At 32.6% G+C, this 23,627-nt stretch overlaps 1 protein-coding gene across 1 annotated transcript; it reads right to left on the bottom strand.

Annotated features, from left to right (window-relative positions):
- Positions 1-4,042: 4,042 nt before the first annotated feature.
- LOC132735860 (uncharacterized) lies at positions 4,043-23,336 on the bottom strand. The gene is made up of 10 exons (XM_060722875.1): positions 23,272-23,336; positions 17,734-17,913; positions 17,018-17,128; positions 10,324-10,451; positions 7,969-8,136; positions 7,167-7,282; positions 6,424-6,481; positions 5,742-5,969; positions 4,804-4,939; positions 4,043-4,232 (listed from the first exon to the last, which is right to left on the bottom strand). Exons 1-10 carry the CDS (start codon positions 23,334-23,336, stop codon positions 4,127-4,129), a joined length of 1,296 nt encoding a protein of 431 aa, XP_060578858.1. The 3' UTR covers positions 4,043-4,126.
- Between the last annotated feature and the right edge of the window lie 291 nt (positions 23,337-23,627).

Raw genomic sequence — 23,627 nt, 5'->3', positions numbered from 1 at the left:
TTTCTGAAGCCGACACGTCACGCTATATTGTTTTTTTTTTGTTTTTCATTTTGTTTAATTAAGTTAATATACTTCTTGTGTTGTGTTTTGTTTGATGTACTTGATTATTGCAGTACTTGATTAAAATTGACTCACAACTTTGTGTGTTTTATATTAATTATCTAATTATAGAATTTCCTGAGTTCGTGGTACAATATTGAATACTTCATTTATATTTAATATTCAAACTGTCACATCAGTTCAATTGGTGAAAATATGGAGCATAGAACGAGTTTTAACATTCAATGTATTAAATTAAACATAGACGAATATGTTTACTCAATATTATATTTCAGCTTTAATTGTTTTGTTTCAGGGTTGAAGCACTTTGGTTTTCAACATACTTCTTTATTAAGGCTGTATATACACAATAATTTGGTGTGTGTGTGTGGGGGGGGGGGGGGTAAATGTGCTCACCCATTGTTGCTTTTATTGCTTCCTTTAACTCTCCATAGATTCTCGTGGGACATTTGGTTTTAAATATTTAAAACATTATAGATGGCATGTTTTGACAATACAGGATTATCATTATCAGTGGAAGTTCAATATTTGCTAGGTTTTATGTGAAACCAATGCGCGATAAGTCATGTGACAGCTTTTTTAAAATATAGTGAAATAAAAGCACCCAATGCGTCCTTTACAAAATCATCTACGAGCGAACATATACAGGAGACAAAGCCAAATAGCCAAACATTCACTCACCGTTAACTTTATAAGAAGTATTTGTACCGATTTTAAAGGTCCTGGAAGTAAAAGTAATCCGTAACCGGAAGTGAAAGTCTTCCGTCACCGGAATTGAAGTCATCCGTCACAAGACCCTGATGTTGTAAGATATACGAAAGAATGGCAAAAAGATAATGAAAATCAACCACGGTCGTGCAATTCGCACCTATACTAACCTGAATTTCACAAGGTATATTTCAATTCTCCGCACAAATCAGCAATACATAAATACATTCGATACCTGGCTCTGAATTCATGCTGAAAACACAACTGGACAGCGCCCAGTGTTCGTTCTTGGACAATTGATTAATTCTAATTTCTTGGTGGACTAGCTTTCGCATAAATAAGTTTGTACTTATACATATAACTTGTGTTGTGCTCACATTCAGTAGACAATTTCACTTTGCCATCATTTACAGTAAAGAAGTATCACAAACAATGTACAATATAATTATATGATATATTTGTTGTTTTTTTTCGTTACCCATTAACCTTATCATTACAATTATGTAGCAAAATATATTTTGCGCATAGTTGCCCGGGACGTAGAAAATATTGTTATTTTTCCATACCACAAAGAATGTTGTTAATTTGCAGACAAGCTTCATTTGTAACGTCTTAATTTAAGCTTCTGTCAAAACTGTTGGGTTGCTCATTATTGGGCTAATTAAATCGTCTGCTGACGATATTTGCAGATGGCGCTGTAATGATACAAACACAAATTGTACGGGTCACTTGGAGAAAGTTCCATTATCGTCTTATTTTAGAGGCAATTATCCTATTACATTAGAGTCGTGGCATCGAATTTATTTTAGAGATGAAAATAGTGTAATTAGAAATAATCAAGCTAAATCTAAATTTAGAATATAATAGACGACTGTTTTGTAAATTCATATAAAATATTGTCCTCGGTTGCTTGTTTATGTCGGTAAGTTTTATGGGGCAATCTAGCACATAAATGAAATACAATAATTAAGTTTTTCACAAGCATGTACACACAGACGAACAGAATGTCGTCTGGTGTTTTTCTGTATAATACTTATATTTCCGGTTTACAGTCCCACTAGGTGTATTATGGGGGAAATACTTACTTGAAAATATCATTATCAGACTAAAAGATCATTTAATACACCTTGACGAACGAATCCATTCTTTCTATCAAAACACACATTTTCCTTAATAGCTATTTTCTTTCTATCCGATGAAAAAACACCGGTATATGTAAGGAAAAAACAACCAGTGTTTCCCTGTATAAAATCCGCCCTTAATTATCGATATACGCATTTTAATAATGTATAAGTCGAGGAAACATTTCATTATAGCAAATAGAGGTTGGGGTAATTTTCTTCCCATCAAACTGGCAATAATGCACAATCATAAAAGCCGCCTCTCTAATTAAAACATGTAGTTATATGAAACCCATAAAGAAGGGGGTGAATTACACTTTAAGAAATAAACAAGTATAGCACCCAACTATCTTTAATTAGCGCTCGAGAGGCCTGTGATATCCATTAAGTCTACCATCAAAGCGCTGCTATTTTGACGGTTTTACAGTTCTAAAAGTAACAAATGAATTACGATGATTTTCCCAGGGAATTGATCCAGCGCTAAGATTGCCGTCTGAAGATAAGATCTGATAATTATCATAAAAGGATTTTATAAATCAAAAGATATATTTTTTTGTAAATGATAATAGAATTTCCTTTATGCACTAGCTATAGTTTCGCGTGTGTTTCAAGGTGAATTAATAACAGTGGTGGGGGGTACAGACGAGAAACTGAGATTTTTAAACGGCGGGAAATCTAGCTCGAGACTCGCAGACGAACTTTTTAAAGAACGCTACAGGAAGTCTGCTGAACGTTAGACCTTGGCTTCTTCAAGATTTAAACAACAGATCTCTCTTTGCAAATTCATTGTGTAGATGTTACTGATTTACATAAATCTACATGTATTTTTTTTTGTGTATATATCTATTTTCAGAACGATATATCATGTTCAAGTCTAGAATAAAATGTTTCTAACATTCTGTTTCATTATATAATGGAAAATTTCTATTGATGAAATGTTATTTGTGACTCGTTGATTTAGATTTTAGATCAGCCCTTTTATTTCTTTCCTTGGATAAGCAGTTTTGAAAAAAAAACTTTGTTGTCTTGCTATTAGACGGAGCTTGGTATAGTTTTAGTATATAAGTACATGGATATCAAAAAAGGAAGAAACATTTAGGACTGTCTATTCATTTATAAATCCATACGTGTATAGTCACTGCTGACATGGAATTACATGTACCAAAGAAAATAAAATCCTGAACGTTCTTGTTCTATATTTAAGCGCAAAGATTCAAATTTCAACATGTTCATAACTTAATAAGATATGCTCTATTCAGTTTCTTTCATAAATATTTATTAAAATAAAATTATCTGTAGCTAGTATCACACTTCCTTGTTTTAGCGTCTTTTTAAAAAGAATACACAGAATTTATGACTCTTAAAAATACAAAAGAAAGAAACGAACAAATAAATTCTCCAACACATGTTGAATCGTCTTTTACAAAGGGAAGTAAATATTGATCTTTTCATTATAATCTACACGAGTTACTTCCCTCGGAAAAGCGTCGAGGAGCTCTGGAGTTGTTTTTTTTATATTCAGGGAACCAGAAACAGGCCCAACTAAATACAGGGAAGCAGTATATTTTAAGGATGTCTTTAAATAAGAAATATGACAAAAGACTGATAACGAATATTTATTAAAAGAAACAAAACATGTGCACAATGTAAGAAATGTGTAAATATGTAAAGCGACAACCAATGTTCACTTTGCGACAACCAAAGTTCACTCTGCGGTTAAATTGCTTTCACAACCATTTATTATTTAAATATATCAGTTCTATTATAAACAGGACGCTAAATAATGCCGCATTATCAAAAGTGTCATAACTATAAAATATCATTGCCATTAAAGAAATTCTGCACTTAGTATTGTTGCTATTATAGCAAAACAATACCTTATATAATAAACAAGATTGTCATTCTTTTTAAAATGAATGATGAAATAAAGATATTTGCCTCTTCCCCGATATCGTTGCAGCCTGCATAAAGTTTGTATACATGCACATCATTTACATTTATACATGAAGTGATGTCTTGATTATAAAAAGTTAAAAGAAAAGTGTAGAATATAACAGCCATAAGCTAAATTAAATAGCCATCTGTTGTGCTTATTGACTTGTAAGCTTTTATCTATGCATACAATACATGTGAAACTGAGAAATAAAAAATTCAGTGTCGCTTTTTAAAGTATTGAAGAAGAGAAGTAACTCCTGGATGGATAAAGTTGAATCATATAAGAGTAACGTCCCTTGATGCTATAGTATAGCACATGGCCCATGTCCGTGAAGTCCGTGATGATACTCAGGAAGTGGTGGCAAATCGGCAGGGTCCGGTTCAGTAAACGTTGCACTAAAATATACTCTGAAAATAATAAAATGAAATAAACGTATATTCATTATTCATTTCTACTGAAACCGGAAACGTTGGATAAAAAAAGAAGTGACATCATCAATACTAAAAGTAGCGACATCATCTCAGCTGGAACCGGAAACGTTGAATACTAAAAGAAACAGCAGCATTCATTTAATTCTAAAAAAAACCGGAAACGTTTAATATTCAAAGAAGTGACATTATCTCAGCTTGAACAAGAAACGATGAAGTAGGATTGAACAAGAAACGATGAATATTTATATAAAGCTATCATTAAGATGAAACATTTAAAACAAGTCATGTTTGATTCAGTCAAAGGAATTCGCTCACCATGTGAAAGAAAGAATTATTAGATCAGCAGAATGTCAAACACAGTATCGGAATGTAATGTCCCTGTGGTTAATGGAACTGGCTCTCAGGTTGATCATAGGTTTGAACCCTATTTGAATAACGACCAAATACTGTCAACGGTCTCGAATGTAATGATTATGGTTCATGTAGTTTCAAAATCAAATTTTCAAAATAGAGTATAACAAATCTGTAATGTTAATAAGATAATTACCTAATACCGGTAAGCCAGTGTTTTCCGCCGTGCTCATCTGCATGTATCGTGTATTCAGACAGAGTATAGTCTGTACTCTCCACGTTGTGCTCGTGAAACAGGATATATACAGTTTCTACCGTTAAAACTGGTGCACCTGAAATGTAAATGTTTTTTTTCTCTCTCTGAAATGTAAATGTGTTTGACATAATTTCATTGAACATATGAGACGTCAAACAAATTCTTCTAAAATAATAATGTCCTAAACTGAAGCAAATAAATTAAAATGTAATGAGTTCATATCAAAAGTTGGACTTTTAAAATACTACACAGGAAAGAAAAAACTAAACTAAACTAATAAAAGTGACACATTTTAGATACTAACCATTAAATTATTAACCAGACTGTTGTTATGAACATTAACAGTTAACACTAATAATTCAACTGATTATATTATTTAAGTTTTTGGTGTTTCTAACTGAAATGTTGTTAAGATGAATCGAATTTGATGGGTTTGTGTGTGTGTTGTTTTTTTTGTTTGTTATTTTTTTGTTTGGCGATATAAAAAGTTTGTTTTTAAACATTTCATATTTAAAAAAAGAACCAAACGAATTTAAGAAGTTCTGATTCTGACTTGAAATGTTTGGGAAACGGCCTTCGATAGATTAATATTGATTGATTGATTGCGTTTACGTCGCACCGACACAGTATAGGTCACATGTAGTTCCAGATTTACTTGTGGATGAAGACCTCAGGTGACCTTCCATATTCTATTTCAGACACGAACGGGCACCTGATTTGAACCACCGTAAGCTAACTGGATAGCTTCCTTACATGAAAGAAGTCCAAAGTCCCGGTCGGGATTCGAACCCACAGCAGTGAGGGGCAAGTGGTTTGAAGTGACTGACCTTAACGGACGCACCCCACCATAGAATAGGAAAAAAGTAAAGTATTTCTACCAGTAAGGCGTAGCCACGCCTCCACTCGTTCCATAGTTTGAGTCATGGTCTCGAATGTTTTGTGGCCAGTTCGTGCTGGTAGAAATAGGCGGGCTGTGGCGGTGTCGGCACTGTTGATTGTGAGCGGCGTGGTAACGTGAAAAATACGCATAGTGCGGGCCATCCTTCTCTCCGAATGTGTGTCGATAAAGTGGTCAGTGGAATCCGACGATATGTTAAGAGACGTCCCTATGATAAAAAGAATGATAAAATTTCGTTTTCATGAGCATTTTATTGAACTCATCATAATATGAGCCGCGTCATGACAAAACCAACATAATGGCTTTGCGACCAGCATGGATCCAGACCAGCCTGCGCATCCGCGCAGTCTGATCAGGATCCATGCTGTTCGCTTACAAACTCTATTACAAGTAGAAAAACTGATAGCGAACAACACGGATCCTGATCAGACTGCGCGGATGCCCAGACTGGTCTGGATCCATGCTGGTCGCAAACGCATTACGTTGGTTTTGTCGTGACAGTGTACGTTAATGAGTCTCTTACATACTGCCAAATGATAGGTCCCTTCATAAATTGAATTGTATACAAAGGTGCTGAAAGTAAAAATGAGGGTATTCCTAATAACTTATCTGGCGCTACAAAATATCTCACAAAACGAGATTTACAACAACAAAAAACTCACCGACATGTGATTGGTGGACCCTTGCATCAAACTGCTGAATATTTACAATACGTACTCCCTGTAAATATATTGTACAACTACATTTATATTTTTGTTGTTTGATTCCATCACTTAGAATATGAGATGTAAATATTTATACTGAATAGAAGCGGTGCATGACGGCAGCGAGTACGAATTTTAAAATAAAGTATGTGTAGGTTTTTTGAGACTATTCCAATATGAATAATCCGTCTAGATTTAGCTATTTGAACAAAATGGATCATCGTGAAAGTAGCTAATGAAAAAGGAAATAATACTATTTTTGTTTCATAATAACCAATACAAACTAACACAAAGATACCAATTACAATTGTTTGTTTGTTTGTTCCATTTTACGCCTTTTCCCAACAGTATTTCAGTCATATAGGCGGGTAGTTGCCTAACCATCGTTCCTGGAGAGTTACACCAGTACTAGACTACCTTCCTCCCGGGAATCGAACCCACGCCAGAGAGGTAACTTGATTAGAAGTCATCGACTCTAACCCCTTGACCACGGAGACCAATTACAAGATAATAACAAGAACAATTATTGTTTTATATATCTTGCGAATATTCAGCAAACAAACCAAATTTCAGTTTCATTTATAACTTATAACAAATGATGCCAATGCAAAAGTAACTCAAGGGAAGTAAACGTAGTAATACCGAAAGCATTTCATCTGTAAGAGTTTTGTCCCTTCATGTAGGCTTTTTTAGAGACGTACCTGATTTTGCGATACCCATGTCCCTATTCTAGTTATCATGCTGTCAAATGTGTCGAATGTACCTGGTTTAGAGGTATCAGGTGGTTCAGTGATGAAAGGTTCAAGGTCATTATAACCTAACAATAATATAAAAAAACACGTGCATTCAAAATACTGAAAATTAGACAGATTAAAAAAAATGAATACTAGGAGACATTGTCATTTGTCTTTTTTTTCTATTTATCTGTGATAAGGATATCTTAAAATTTATATTTTAAGTTGATGGTATGGTTGTGTTGGTAGTTTACTTTCATGATCACGGCAAATAGCCACTTTAAATTCACCAGAGCACAGTTCAGCCACTGTATCGTTCCTTTGCATGCTGTCGATGCATATTTGTATATATATAACATTTTTATTAAATCTCTTCCTGCCAGTGACATCTGAATCTTACCATGTGACCAATGCAGACCAAGATCATCCAGCACATCACTTAATTAGTGTTAAAGGATTATTTTCGTTAATTTCTTTCTATCAATTCCTATCTATTTCTTCGGGGCGTCCATGGGCTAAGGCTGAGTGGTTAAGGTCGTGGACTTCAAACCACTTGCCCCTCACTGCTATGGGTTCGAATCCCGACAGGGACTTTGGATTCTTTCATGTGAGGAAGCTATCCAACTAGCTTACGGAACGTCAGTGGTTCTACTCAGGTGCCCGTTCGTGCCTGAAATAATTCACGGAAAGGCATCTGAAATTTTCCTCCATATGACCTTTACTGTGTCGTTGTGATGTAAAACCCAATCAAACAAACGAACAAACAAACCTATTTCTTCCAGGGCCGGTTCTCCTTTGATATAGTACACACGTAGCACGAGCGTGTCTCGCCGCCATTTATCTTTCTCCTCTAGCCAGCACGTGGTGTTCGGGTTCAAGTCTTTCTTTGTCTTCTGGCAAACCTTCATGCTATCAGTCTCTATAGTGAGGATCGAACCTGTGATAGTAATGGTCATATAACTTTTTTGAGTTCTTAGAACTTTCAAAATAACGTCTGTAAATTTCATTTTGAATTGATACAATTCGATAAAAACTTGAATTGATATGACCTTATTTCTATAATTCGATTATAAATTTGATTTAAATACTCGCACGTGTTCTTATTTGAACATTTGGTTATACTGTTATAAGTGTCTTTTAAGTAGTGCTTTTTGATTTGTTCCTGTTACGCTTCCGTCGAGCATTAAAGCTTAGTTAAATTATGAAAGTAAAACCAAGTTTGAAACATCATTTTTTATCCAACAAACATATTTGTTAAAAAATATGTTCCTCTTTGTATATACATGTAATAAAACAAAATGGCGTTTTGTAGTTAACTTTGAATTACCTATAACACAAAATTACAAGTTTATTAATTTGCTTTTTTTCTGTCAAGGCAAACTTGAGAAGAAACGCTACGCTTATAGCATACTTTGCCATTTAAATTTTTTTTTTTAATCAGATACAACACATTTACATAAAACATGTAAAGCATTCCCACAGAAGTCCTTGTAAATAGAGGATATTCAAGTTTTTCTATAAATACATGATTTATTTTCATCGAGTGTTATGAACATAAATAGTTTATGAGTGGCGAGAGCCACGAGTGAAATATGATAATTTTCATAACACAAGATGAAGATAAATTCTGTATTTATAGAAAAGGCTTGGATTTTCTGTTTGTTATATATATTTTTCTCTTTTTTAGACATTATCATTTGAAAGACTTCCTAATTTTAGTGTATTGACTGAATTAACAAGAAAGTAGTCTGGCAAGACACCAGTGAAAATACGGAAAATATTTTTCACTGCAGTGAACAATTTTTTTTTCAGTGAAAATATGGAAAATAAAAATACGCATTTTATTTCATCAATATTTCTCAATATTTTATTTATAAATCGATAATTAATATCATCATTTGAAATAATAATAATAATAATAATAATAATAATAATAATAATAATAATAATAATAATAATGATGAAGATGATGATGATGATGATGATGATGATGATGAAGATAATAATAATAATAATAATAATAAAAAATAATAAAATAATAATAATAATAATAATAATAATAATAACAAAGAAAAAAAGAAAGAAAGAAAAATCAAAAGATCTTCAACTTTTGAACGAATATAAAAGCATTCATTCTTATATTATTTTGAACTAATTTCTTCATAATGTACATCAGAGCCTTAAAGAATAATTCCTTTATTTTCTAAAAGCGGATTGATTGAAAGATAATACTGTTAAAAGAATGAAGCATTCGATCGTAAGGATTTGTATCTTTATAAAAACCTGATCCTGTATTTTTTCTGATTAGAAACATGTTTGGGATCAATATCTTTTTATTTCATAACGGAAATGAGAAAGATTGGATAGCTCTTAGAATTAATGTAGAATTAATTATTGTAGAATTATATTGAAGTGTGCTCGAGAAAGAATTAGGACAAACTAGACATCTTACTGAGTGTATGAATATTTACTAAGATACAAACATTACCTTTGGGAAAAAGTCCCATTATTTAAATTATTCGTGATTAGAACATATGAACAAAAAAGTCAAAAAGAAATGAGAAACAAAAACAAAACAAAACAAAACAACAACAACAACAACAATAAACAACAAACAAACTAAAAGACGTATTCGACACACAGTTTAAGGTGGTAGTTATTCTAAGATGTACCCCGAATACAAGCTATTTTACTTTTAAGATGATAGAGGTTTTTGGAAACTTTAAAAAAACTTGTTTTGATATGATTATATAAGTTTAATCAAAGTGTATAAGGTTAATATCACTTGTATAAAGGACACAAAATAAATTAAGGATCAGATGATCTTTTAGTAGTTAACATTGGACCGTGATAAATTACAATCTGACTCAAGTTTGGGCGTCGCCAGTTTTGTTCACCTGTAATATTTAAACAAAATCGTGAAAAATAGGTACATGTTTCTGGTTTCCAAACAGTTATAAATAAGAAACTGATCCACTTTCATAAATGCGAAAACGGCCACTGATTGGATGGTTGAAACGTCACAAGAAGGTGACATGTTATCGGTCACCGTCAAATCCTTAAGCATTGCAATATTTAAGAGCTGCTATCATACGAAGTCAGATTGTGTTAAATAATTAATTACCTGGTATAGGGTCATCAACTAGATGAGCTTTGAGGCGGTTTATGGTATCTTCTAGTCCTTCGTATGTATGGAATGGATGAAGGCCTCCTAGCATTCTTACCTCATGGCTTATCACCAAACGCCCACTTCTACAATGTAAGAACAACAAATGGAAATCATTACTAAAGTATATACAAATAGATTAAAATGCATCAATTTTCTTAATCGCCTGTAAAACAGTTAATAAAAGAACAACAAGTGAAATTCATCTCTGAAGAATATAGGTTAAAATGCATTAAGATATTTTTATCGCCTGAAGAATTGAATGTAAATTGCATGTTTGAAAAACACATAGACGCTTTTTTAAAGCTATAGACTGTCGCTTTGTTCCCTCTTTATTAAACTTTTGTAATCGTTTATTATTTCTTTAAGCGTTTTACTATAATTCAAAACATCCGCAATATTGGCATATAGACAGGACTGATTTTAAGAAAATATGAATGCTAGAGGCATTTTATAATACAAGTGGAACCTTGAGAGTTTTAACCTAAAATGGGTATTCTGAAGACGATGATGGTGGATAACAAGAAAATAAAATTGACATTGACCTTCAAAAGGTCAATTCAAAATGGCCGCTTGAAAATACTAAAGTAGGTCATTAAAACTATGATACAATATGAGGCAATTAATTATTCTTGTCAAAATCAAATGATTATTCAATATAATCAGATTTTAATGAGATTGGCCACCAAATATAACGATAATAAGCCTAATGGCTCAATAAACAGTTATATACAGTACTGTTTTACTAGTGCGTTAAGGTATAAGACTAAGATTAAAAAAAACAACACTTTTTATGTTTTTTGTTTACTTGACTTATATTTAACAATAAACTTAGTTTTAAATCCTTCTTTATAAATATTACCAAAGAATAAATATTTCGTAATAACAAATAAATATTTCGTAATTACGATATAATATTTTGTAATAACGAATTAATATCGTTAAAGTGTTACAATTTAGATACGCAGGTCAAGTTTCAATACTCTGTATTGCATTTTGACAAAGTTATGCTCCTTTTTAAGAATTTAAATTTACATTCCATCAAATATCAGACAATATGTCGTGTCCGATCTATAAATCCTATACTAATGGAAGAATTTTCTTCAAACTTTACTCAAATGTTCACCTCAACAAGGTTATGTGCAGAACCCTTGTTACCTTTGTGCCGGCTTAAGGTCAAGGTCACACTTTAAGGTCAAAAATTGACTTAGAAAATGTTCTAAAATTTTAACATGTACTTGAATATTTCTGAAACTAGCACAGGTATTTGCTTGAAACTTAAAAGATATATAAGGTGTCACAAATAAGATATGCTGGTCAAGTTTCATATCTCTGTATTGCATTTTGACAAAGTTATGCCCCTTTTTAAGTCTTTAAATTTAGATACAATCAATACTAGACAATATGTCGTGTCTGCTCTATAAATTCTTTACTAATGGAAGGATTTTCTTCAAACTTGACTCAAATGTTCATCCCAACTGGGCAATGTGCAGAACCCATCTCACCCTTGTGCCAGCTTAAGATCAAGACCACATTTGAAGATCAAAAACTGACTTATAAAATGTTCTGAAATTTTAACATGTACTTGAATATTTCTAAAACTAGAACAGATAATCATTTGAATCTTCAAAGTGTCGCAAGTAAGATATGCAGGTCAAGTTTCATTGGGGGATAACTTTGTATTGTATTTTGACAAAGTTAAGTCCATTTTTATTAAGTCTTTAAATTTATTTACTATAATATTTCTTAAACCAGAACAGATATTTACTTGAAACTTAAAATTTATATGAATGGTTACAAGCAAGCTCAGATGACGAAAATTATACAATTCCATTGAATTATGACACAAGTTATGCTCCTTTTAGGCTTAGAAAATGTTCTGATATGACCATTAATACTTATATGTTTCTGAAACTAGAACAGATATTCATTTGAAACTATATCATATATGTAGGGTCACAAGTAAGCTCAGTATGCAAAGTTTTTCCACTCGTAATTACATTTTGACATAATTATGCTATTTTTTTAACTTCACTGCTTTTGTTTGTTTTTGTACATTGGGAAAATGAAAGGTAATTTGTAACTGTTTCGAACATGATTTGACAATATATATTTATACTATTACCTGTACCATTTGTCTTTTTTCACCAGAGATAATTTCTTTTTATGTATATGTATTTGTGGCACTAAAGTTATTCCCTTAACCACCTTTCCAAGTGGTCTTCTGTCAAGGACAATGGTGGGAGTATGAATCGCATTCAGCGATAGTTCTAGTTTCATCTCGTGAACTTTAAAAACAGTATTCTCACTCGTGGCTACGCCACTCTTGGGAATACTGTTTTTAAAGCCTACTCGATGAAATAACATTACATTTTACACACAAACAAACAAATATCCTCTATATACTCCATATTAATTCTCGTAAACTTTACTAACGAAATCGAAGTGGAATCTAATATTTCAATGAGTGCTGTAATGTATTCAAAATTGACAGGTCAATAAAATAAGACTATACAAAATAAGCAATTAGGCTGCGTATACAAACAAATAAAATATTGTTGTTCTCCTATGCAAAAGCGCAATTAAGTATGCACAAAATCACCACAAAATCTTTTAAAAGGCGACATGTGACACATTATAAAATTTATCTATAAAATAACAGATACCACCTTTGTTAAGCCTTTTCTCCAGAAACTAACTAAAGACATAATAATTACATTATTGCACGTATTTGAAAAAAAATGAATTAAGGCATTACAAAATTTTAAGAATATAAGCTTGTAATATGTTTATCCTACTTAAAACATAATAAGGACCAAAAACTCCCTTTGTAACCCAAATATCTACGACATTATCGCTCTATCTCAATCTATAAAAGTTGTTTTCTGTCTATTTTCTGTACCTCAGTATTATATATAAAAATGTGTTAATTGAGTGTTGAGCAAACAAGGTAAAAAATATACAACTTACAAATTTACAAATCCTACTTTTTAATGGTTACAACAACATTTCTTTCCAATTCTTTTATAAAATGTGTGACTTGCTGAAATGTTGAAATTAATAAAGAGCCGTTTTTCAGCACATTGTGAACATTACACATGTATGCTGCCTGTAAGTTTTTTGTGTGGTGTTTTGTTTGTATTTGTTGTTTTCTGCCGAAAATAATATCTGCATAATTCATTTAAAAAAAAAAATTCAATTATAACTGCATTAAGGTAAACGATGGATAATCGATAATATTAAAAAGTCATCTTAAACTTAGAAGTGTATACTTTATCACAGTCTTAACAAAAATACAGAAAACAATAAATGTTTGCAATCTTGTTTAAAAATAAGAGACGATTTAATTTGAGTTAAAAACAACAATAACAATACCATATTTTCATCGAGTCATAAAATGTCTGAGACCGGGAAATTGCTACGTGTGCTTGCTATACCATGGTTGCAGCTCTCGAAAGTTTTGGAATTCAGTCACGGTTTTGAGAAAATTCTACCAGAAGATTATCACATCATTCAATAAACATGAGAATTCCGGGAACTCTCCAATAAATTTCCAGGATATCTTAAAGTAACAGCAAAGTTATCTATAAAAATATTACTTGTAATAAATGATATATATAAAAGTCACGTGGGTTGGCTATATAGTAAAGTTGTTAAAATATAATTGTAATACACCCTTTGTTAGCCATTGAAATAGTATTTAATGTATAAAGGACTTTCCAAAATGGTTATTATTCAGAGCGGGCGCTATGGTGCAGTGGTAACACTGTCTGCCTACAAATCAAGGGGTCGTGAGTTCGATCCCCCGCTACTCCACTAAACGAATAAATGACTACAAGACTGACAAAAACCAGGACATCGACACAGAATGACGGCAACGATAGATACAAGAGAAGACCTTAATGGAACAAGAAACAAGTACCGAAAGTACAAGACCGAAGCAGAAGGAAGAACGGCGACAAGAACTGACAGATAACAGAAGAACTGACAACAAGCGAACGGAAACGTAGTCCAATAACAGAACAACAGAGACGAGGACCGATAACAGAAGAACTGACAACAAGCGAACGAGACGAGGACCGGTAACAGAAGAACAGAGACTGCGACCGATAACAGACGAACTGACAACAAGAGAACGAGGACCGATAATAGAAGAACAGAGACTGCGACCGATAACAGAAGAACTGACAACAAGCGAACGCAAACGAGGACCGATAACAGAAGAACAGAGACAGGTGCCGACAACAAAAGAACTGACGGCAAGCGAACGAGACGAGGACCGGTAACAGAAGAACAGAGACAGGTGCCGACAACAAAAAAAGAACTGACGGCAAGCGAACGAGACGAGGACCGGTAACAGAAGAACAGAGACAGGTGCCGACAACAAAAGAACTGACAACAAGCGAACGGAAACGAGGACCGGTAACAGAAGAACTGACAACAAGCGAACGGAGCGAGGACCGATAACAGAAGAACAGAGACAGGTGTCGACAACAAAAGAACTGACAACAAGCGAACAGAGACGAGGACCGATAACAGAAGAACTGACAACAAGCGAACGGAGCGAGGACCGATAACAGAAGAACAGAGACAGGTGCCGACAACAGAAGAACTGACAACACGGTAACCAGAACTGATTACAGAAGAAATAGAGTCGATAACCAATGAAAGAAGAACGGAGAACAAAGAAGACGAGAACCAATAACAGAAGAACGAAGACGAAAACCGATAACAGAACATCTGACAAAAAAAGAACTGAGACCAGAACCGATTGCAGAAGAACGAAGATCACGACCAATAACAGAAGAACGAAAACCAAAACCCAAGAGTACTCAGGAGAAAGGTGCCTAAATAATGCATATTTTGCATGCACACGTTTTAACCCCCTCATACGCACGCTGTGCAAAACAGGTAGACATCTGAGTAGAGTGCAAGATAAAATACATGAAAGCTCAATATCTAGCAGACAGGGCAGGGAAGAGTGTAGTGTTCGCTACGTAAACCCTAAAAACCCTAAATATAGGTCTCTTATGATTAAATGCCTTAAAATTTTAGTACTTTCTTTAATAATACTTCTTTTGTGTTTTTAATTCTGTTTTGGTGTCTAATTTGTTTTTACGTAAACATGTTTTGTGACAAATTTCAGGCTTTTCCTTTCCTTAAAAGTTTTATTTGATATTTCATCCATTTATGATACAGAAATTTGGCGGTCATTTTAGTGGCCATTTTAAATGGCCATTTCAATGGTCAAGATCAAGTTTTTCAATTTGGTATCCACCTTTATCAGATTCAGCATACCTTAAATAGGTAAAATACACCAAGAGACCACTTGCACACTACAAAATGCCTCTAGCATCATATAAGGAGCCAAATTCTCAAAATCAGTCCTGTCTAATAGTCTTTCTCTATAATATTTCCATTCATTTACAACGTAAAATGGCTATTTTTATATTCAATTTTTGACCAAGTCTTGACTGGGATAGCGAATCTCTTCAATCAACTTTCTTGAACTCAAATGAAAACTTAATTTTGTGGGTTTGGTTTGTTTTTATGATATCAATTATCTTATTCAGCTAGTCTAACCTGTATAATTGAAAACTGATTGTTTAATTCAATTATAATGGCAATATGAGACATTAATGGGACATAATTGTTGTGCTATCGTATTTCTTGTTATACTGATAACGTTAAATGCACATTTAATCATTGTCTGTGCTGTATTTGCAGTAGCAATAAAAAACATATTCCGATAAGGGGTTGAATATAGATAGACAAGCTTGGCATCAATAAAAATATTTATATTGAAGCTTTTACGTTTATGGTGCGCTGATTGTTCTATAAACCTCAAAAACATGAAATTGTTGTTTACATCAAGGACTTATTAATCCTATATTTTATATATTTTGATATTTGTCTTAACAGGAATAGGTGTCGGTATTCTTCAAAAGTAGTGACCCCGGTTCATTTTGGCCATCATTAAGCTATTCTGATTTGTTTGTTTGTTTCAGACAACTATTATTTGCAGAAAATAACGAAAATATTAGACTGGTTTATAAATGGGCACTGGCAACTAACTATTTTGCTGACTGCCAATGAACTGAAACTGAAGCTGAAATTTCGGGATTTATTTGTATTAGAAAACATTAAACCAAATTCAAACTCTATGTTGTTATTTTATCCAGGTATGGGATCATTGATTCCAATGCTTTAAATGTTTAGGATCGAATACTGCTGAAGTCGGTGCTAGGGGACTTGAGACACGTTGCGATTCAAATTATCTCTCAGGAGCAGACTGAGTAAAACCAGGCGTGCGGTTTTCAATTAATTGTTGTTTTTTTTCAATGCTCTTGGGGGACCTTTCCCGCCCAATATTTTCATACACGCTTCATGTTTTAACAGGGACAAGGAAGGCAATGAATTGGCATTGGCTTGTTCCCATTACCCACTACAGTACTCAAGAAATTATTAGATCGTGTTAGATTTGTTAGTTTGGTTGGCTGGCTTTACGGCGCTCCAGCACAGCCTATTTCTTTGGCGCCGAAAAAGGAAATATGATTTTGGTTAACCTCGGCAGTTACAAACTTCAAAGCAACCTGTGCATTTACATGCACTTTACTAGTAGTTACTTTGAAGTTATACATATTAAGTTTACCTGTAATGGCCATGGGTTGGAAGTTCGATCGTAAGTTTTTCAGGCACTATGTTTCTTATACCAATCTGCTGAGTCTCTGACGACGGTTTCGGATTCTTTTTCATCCAAAGTCTGAAAATATTTGAGACAAACTATGGTCATGACTTCCCTATGGGATATCATATGAACAATGGACTCTTTGATTACCATATTAGCGTGTAGAAAACAAATGACACAGTGTCGTGTTAGTTATTTCTTTCTGCCACTTGTTGTTAGATGAGGAATATCAAAATTACTTACATATGACAGTTATATCAGCTATAGGTATATAAAAACAATGAATTACCATATAAATACATTCAGAACGCTGATTTTGCAAACTCTTCTAATACAGCTTTTTAAAAAACATGGCGATCCATTTATTTCATGCTCACATATATCATGTTATATTGTTTTGTAATATTACATTGCATTTGTATCCGATCAAACGATAATCGTTTTTATTCGTATACTATTTGGAAAAATAGATACATAAATTCGATTCGTAATTAGAAACTGCAGATGTTTGTTTTTTCATTAATTATTTTGTACAATGACAAACTACAATGACAGATGCAGTTTTCATTATAAATAAATCATTTTGATTTACAACCAAGCGCACGAGGGAAATCAAGGAAAACAGAAAATAGCATCTCATACATATGAAGATAATGAAGATATAATTCATATAAACCTACCTTAGTCCTTTAACATATATACTAAAACCATTGGACGATTCATTTCTCAGCATTTCGTTCATTTCATAAACAATTGTCCCATCTTTAGCTTCATGTAATCGTTTATCAACTGTTTCACATTTAAATACGGTAAGACCCGGATGATCCTGTAACCAGCGATTGGCGCCATCTAGTATAGTGCTAAAAATAGAAAGAAAAGTTACATACATTAATATAAATAGTCAGCAATTGGCGCTATCTAGAAAAGTGCTGAAAATAGAGATAGAAGTTACATATTACATTAATAGAAGTACAGTCAGATATCAGTTAGATATATTCTATATCACCGACTGTACACGGATACAAACAGTTAAAGCTTTCAATCTTTAAACAAAGAGGTAGAAACATGTTCATCATGTTGCTTTTGATTTACATTGTAACTGTAATTTTTAAAAACCTCTTGAGTGACATTTCTTTATCTTTGAGTAAAAAAAGAGAGAAAAAGAATTTCTGAAGAAAGTCCAAAACGGGAATAGTAAAAATGTGGCAGGCTTGGTTTGATTAAGCCTGTTCATGGGCAGTACAGGAAAGTGCAAAATGGGACAGGTACTGTCCACGCCCCCTAGCACCAGCTTAAGCAGAATTCATCATTTAAACATGAAAATGATGAAACTTTGAATTTAAAAAACATCCGCAGATATAACCCTCTTGACTGAGATATCTTTACCTTTAAGTAAAACAGAGAGAAAAAGAACCCTAAAGAAGAAAGTCTAAAACAACTTGGTTAGATTTAACCTGTTCATGGGCAGTACTGGATTGTTAAGGTTCTGCCCACACACCCTAGCACCGGCTCAAGTAGAATTCAACATTTAAACATAGTATAATGGTGAGCTTTGAGTTGAGAAACCATGTTTTATACATAAGTACACAGAAAAATATTCTAAGAATATAGTTGAAGATATATTATTATAAATCAGAATATATGTGAGGAAGCACATTCCTCCTGGTTCCTGTCGTAGCTTTTTCTGTTTCAATACTTTAAGAGTCGCAATTAAAATCTATATCAACAGGAAACATTTTGTTTTAGAATCACCTCACTGAAAGCAATTTATGTCATATCGATCGATATATCTAAATTTATATTGAGTGCCAAAACCATCCTTTTCATACTGGTTTTTACAGAATAAAATGATTGTTTAGTTATTCTAAAAGAACATTTATTTGGCACGTGTTTCTATAAAAGCAGTACAAAAGAAGTTCCATTAGATTCTAAATCAAATTTGATTGTCTGTCTGTGATGTATGTTGTTGTACATAATTTAAACGAATGTTGCTTGCATCATTATGACAGATGCAGATTTCATTATAAATCAATTATTTATGTGACTCACCTGCAGTGAGCAATCTGCTGTTATTGCAACAACTCAATATTTACAAGGTCGTACTGACGGAGTCAATTAATTAATTATTAACGAATTTCACTAAATATAATATAATTATTATAATTATTATTATTATTATACAAAATATTGTTGTAAATTTGGATAGAAATTTAACATTTGAGCCGTGTCACGACAAAACCAACATAATGGGTTTGCGACCAGCATGATGGGTTTGCGACCAGCATGGATCGAGACCAGCCTGCACATCCGCGCAGTCTGATCAGGATCCATGCTGTTCGCTTACCAACTCTGTTACAAGAAGAGAAACTGATAGCGAACAGCATGGATCCTGATCAGACTGCGCGGATGCGCAGGCTGGTCTGGATCCATGCTGGTCGCAAACCCATTATGTTGGTTTTGTCGTGACGCGGCTCATTTAACTTTATTAGAATAATTATATCAATCGAATTTACAGAGATCTAGTTATTGACACTCCATTTTGCAACTATTCAGTAGGCGCATGTCTTTTTAAGCCGGTGCAAGGGAGCGTAAGAGATGTTGCACTTCTATATTATATCTCATGAACAAATACTGCAATTTTCATATACTTCTGTTGTTTTGATTGCATCCGATGAATTTCTTCTTTTCTATATTTTCACTTGAAAAATAATCACATTTTGGAGATGCTCAATGTAATTAGATGTGATATTTGTTTAAAAATTGTGGAAAAAACCCTGTAAATATTAAATTGGTTGTAACATATAAAAATACAGAAACGTATTTCAATATTTCTCAGTAAAAAAATAAGCAGACATTTTCCAAAATTTCATTTAAATTTGAATTCAATGCCTGTTTTTTCAGAGTGCATTTAGGAGTGTTTAAACAGGGTAAAACTGAAAAATTAAAATGTTCAAGGAAACTTATACACATTTTCTGTCTATCAATGCACTCGGAAGAATCTCAACATTTCCTCCCTAACGTAACATGTGAAGTTTGAATTAACAAACTAGACGTAGCAGCAGGTGATATGTGGCTGAAATCAATTCTAATTACCATCAAAATAATGAAGTGCTAAACTACAAAATCCAATTATCGTTTGTTAACACATCCTTAGACATGATCACAAATTCTTAAACTAGTTTTTTGTTTCATCTTAGGATAGCTTAACTAACCTTTAAAACCATCTTTTCATTCCCAAAAAGTACACGACTTGGTGTTTTCTTGCCATGTTTTTTCTTATGATTGACCTTTTCATTATCGTGTCAGATTTGAAACGATACATTGGGGATTATAATTTAATTGTTTTTTAGAATTCTAATGAATTGATAACTATGTATGGAAAGTTTTTGCCTTTTTGTTGCATTATAGACGCTAGTTTTGTCATCTTCAATAAGTAATACAATTTTAGAAATTGTAGACGGAAAGCTTCTCATATAATTATATAGAATCGCACATGATATTTCATGTAATTTAAACGCATAATTTAGTAGTTTAATAAATTGTTATAAATCGAGACACCGGCAACCTTTATAATTGATATATGTAGCTGATAAGTTAAATTAAATTTTAAATTTTAATTACCTAATGTAATACCACATGACTATTGTAAGATATCCTTTTAATCAAATGACTTCTATAACTGAATAACACGAGCTTTTGTACGCGGTTTTTCTAATGACATATAATGGCGAAATTAATTAACGTCAGCACACATGGGTAATAAAATGGAATATGTAATGTTTTTATAAAATAGAAAACAGACGGTTTCTTGCGACGAATGAACCTTTATATTCATTTCTATTTCTGATCAAAAGCAATCGACACAATTTCAAAATGTAAAACCCACGAAATACTACATAAATTATACATTGAATAGTCGGTAATTATTATAGCATGTATGAATCATACACTTTGTACGAAATAAACAAAGGACGAAACAAACATTAGAAACACACCATGGACGAAACACGCCATGGTCGAAACAAACTAAGGACGATAATTCTGGCACGGACAAATACATTTCATTTTACATTCCAGTATGCTTTCATTTACTGGTATTTGAAATTTAAAGTCGCTTTTGTGTTCAATTCAATTTCATTAAAATACAACAAACTATCATGAAGTTCCAATGATTATCTGTTATAAACGTTTCTCTTGATATTTTCCTAAACGAATTTCCGTAACAAGACTTTCATCAAATATCATATTCTCTTATTATTCTTTAACAAAAACATAATCTTCGCAACCTCTCATGGGATGCCAAACATCAAGTTACAGAGGCGGCTTTATATAATATATTTTCTTTTAGATAACAAATGATTACACACTGCGTGACTGGAGAACTTCAAACCTTTCCGAATTGTTTTAACAAAACTGACTTCTATTCCGAAAAAGTATGATTCATTCGGTCTCTAATCTAATATGGCATTTTCACAAAATTTACTCGACAAATTGCAGATGGACTGTTTTCGATTTGTGTGGAAATTAAAGATACCTTGTCACCCAAGAGACTTCTTGTTTGGTTCTTTGGAATAATATTTGAAAGAAATGAGACACTGTTAAGCCATTAAAATTTGAATATGACTAAGAGTGCAGGAGAGAGAAACAACAACATATGTTTTCAAATTGCAATTAAATGAACTACAAAAATTCAAGATGAAAACAATGAACGTTGTCATTTACGCAATTTGACAATATATATGACTCAGCAGAAGCAACAATTTTGACATAAACATTTACCTTATGTAATAAGACAGCTCCACGCAGTAGTAATTACTTATATATAATAGGAGTAGATTTTTATGGCTACAGTTTCTTGCTATAAGAAAGGAAGCGGTAATCATAAACAAAACATAATATTGTTACTATAAAGTAATATCATAACTCTGTACTTGCTTAATTAATAAATTATTGTATAAGTTTGAGACTTAGTAACCAAGTGTGTATTTCCAATAATTATGATTAACATACTCACTTGGCTTTACCAGGTCATGATTAAATGTTGAATTCTGCTGAAGCCGGTGCTAGGGGCATGGACGGTAGCTTGCAATTACCACTACCGTCCATGGACAGGCTTAATCAAACAAAGCCTGAAACATTAATATAAAATGCAGGAGTTGTTTCGTAATCAAGCTTTGATTTTATAAATAGGTTTAAATAAATCTGAACTATATTAATCTTTAGGTGTGCTATGAAAGAAATTCCGTCGTTGAATGTTGAATTCTTGGCACATTAGCAAATAAAATCAGACAAAAGATTCTGCTGTTATATTTACATATACTTAAGTTGTTTCCTCGATAATGACTTAGAAATTAATATTTCTATTGTTTATACACATATCTCTTGTATTAAGCACATGTTCTTGCAAGCGAACTGATACTGTTTGCTCAACAATAGCCGTTACTTGTACAGTTAACAATGTATGATTTAGCAGTTTTGTTCGAATCAATGTTCTCTTTCTCTAACGTTAATACAAAGATATCACAGTACGCAATTTGTCTTGTAACTAAATGTTTTGCAACATATAAACCCGACATAATGACAGACATTATTATTTATGACTGTCTTTCTGATACATGCTTAAAACTGACGACATCTTATCTATATTGAATGATATTATAGATATTACAAGGATTTTCACCGGTCAGTTGAAAATTGCAAACTAAAATCCGGGAATCTCATAGACTATTCTATATTAATAGTATAATAATCTAAAGGATCTTTCTGAAATGTATACACGTCTAAATTACAAAATGTATAAATTAATCTAAAGGAGTATCGGCATTTTATGACATTTTAAAAGGAAGAGACGAATATACGTCCACGATTCAGGAAAAAAGCATGTGCATACCGAAATACACCGTGCAAGTAAAAGCAGTTTTACCTCGTTTGAGCAATTTTTTTTATTTTTCTAAGATACTTCTTGTTTAAGAGTGAAATTGCTTAACATTTAAAAAAATATAAGTCTGACTTCATATAAATTTCATAAAAGCATAATATATGACTGGAAATGAAAAGAAAACTTTTTACTTAAAACTCGAGAATCGATAAATCGCGGTCCAATAATGTATCTCATTCCAAAAAAGCGACTAAATATTGTTCACTTTACATATTTATAAACATTGTGATGACATGTTGTGTTTCATAACTTTGGCAATAAACTTTGAATAAGGACAAACCCATCGAGGGTATAGAAACCATAACACAAAGCTGACAGTTGCTGACTAGGGTTTTTATTACGCATGTTTATTTAGGATAATAAAAAGTGCAACATTTGCCAAGACGTCTCTTGTGCTTTGTATGGCAATGGATTATAGCTATGAAATAGTTTGATATTATAATAGTAAAAACTCTAAATGAATATACGTAAAGCAAATTGGTAGCTTTCAAAGATCATCATATCTGATGACAATAAATGTATTAAGATTATTTACTTTCTTTTTGTTTATTTATACTTTTATCTACTTTATTTGAAAACTTTAAATAGTTAAAAATACCTATTTTCAGAAATTAAAATCGTTTTGCTGCAATGTAA

The sequence above is a fragment of the Ruditapes philippinarum genome, unplaced genomic scaffold (genome assembly GCF_026571515.1).
Source record: "Ruditapes philippinarum isolate M1 unplaced genomic scaffold, ASM2657151v2 ctg420_1_1_1_1, whole genome shotgun sequence".
Lineage (NCBI taxonomy): Eukaryota > Metazoa > Mollusca > Bivalvia > Venerida > Veneridae > Ruditapes > Ruditapes philippinarum.
The sequence above is the reverse complement of the archived record's forward strand: the minus strand, read 5'-3'. Positions and strand labels throughout refer to the sequence as shown.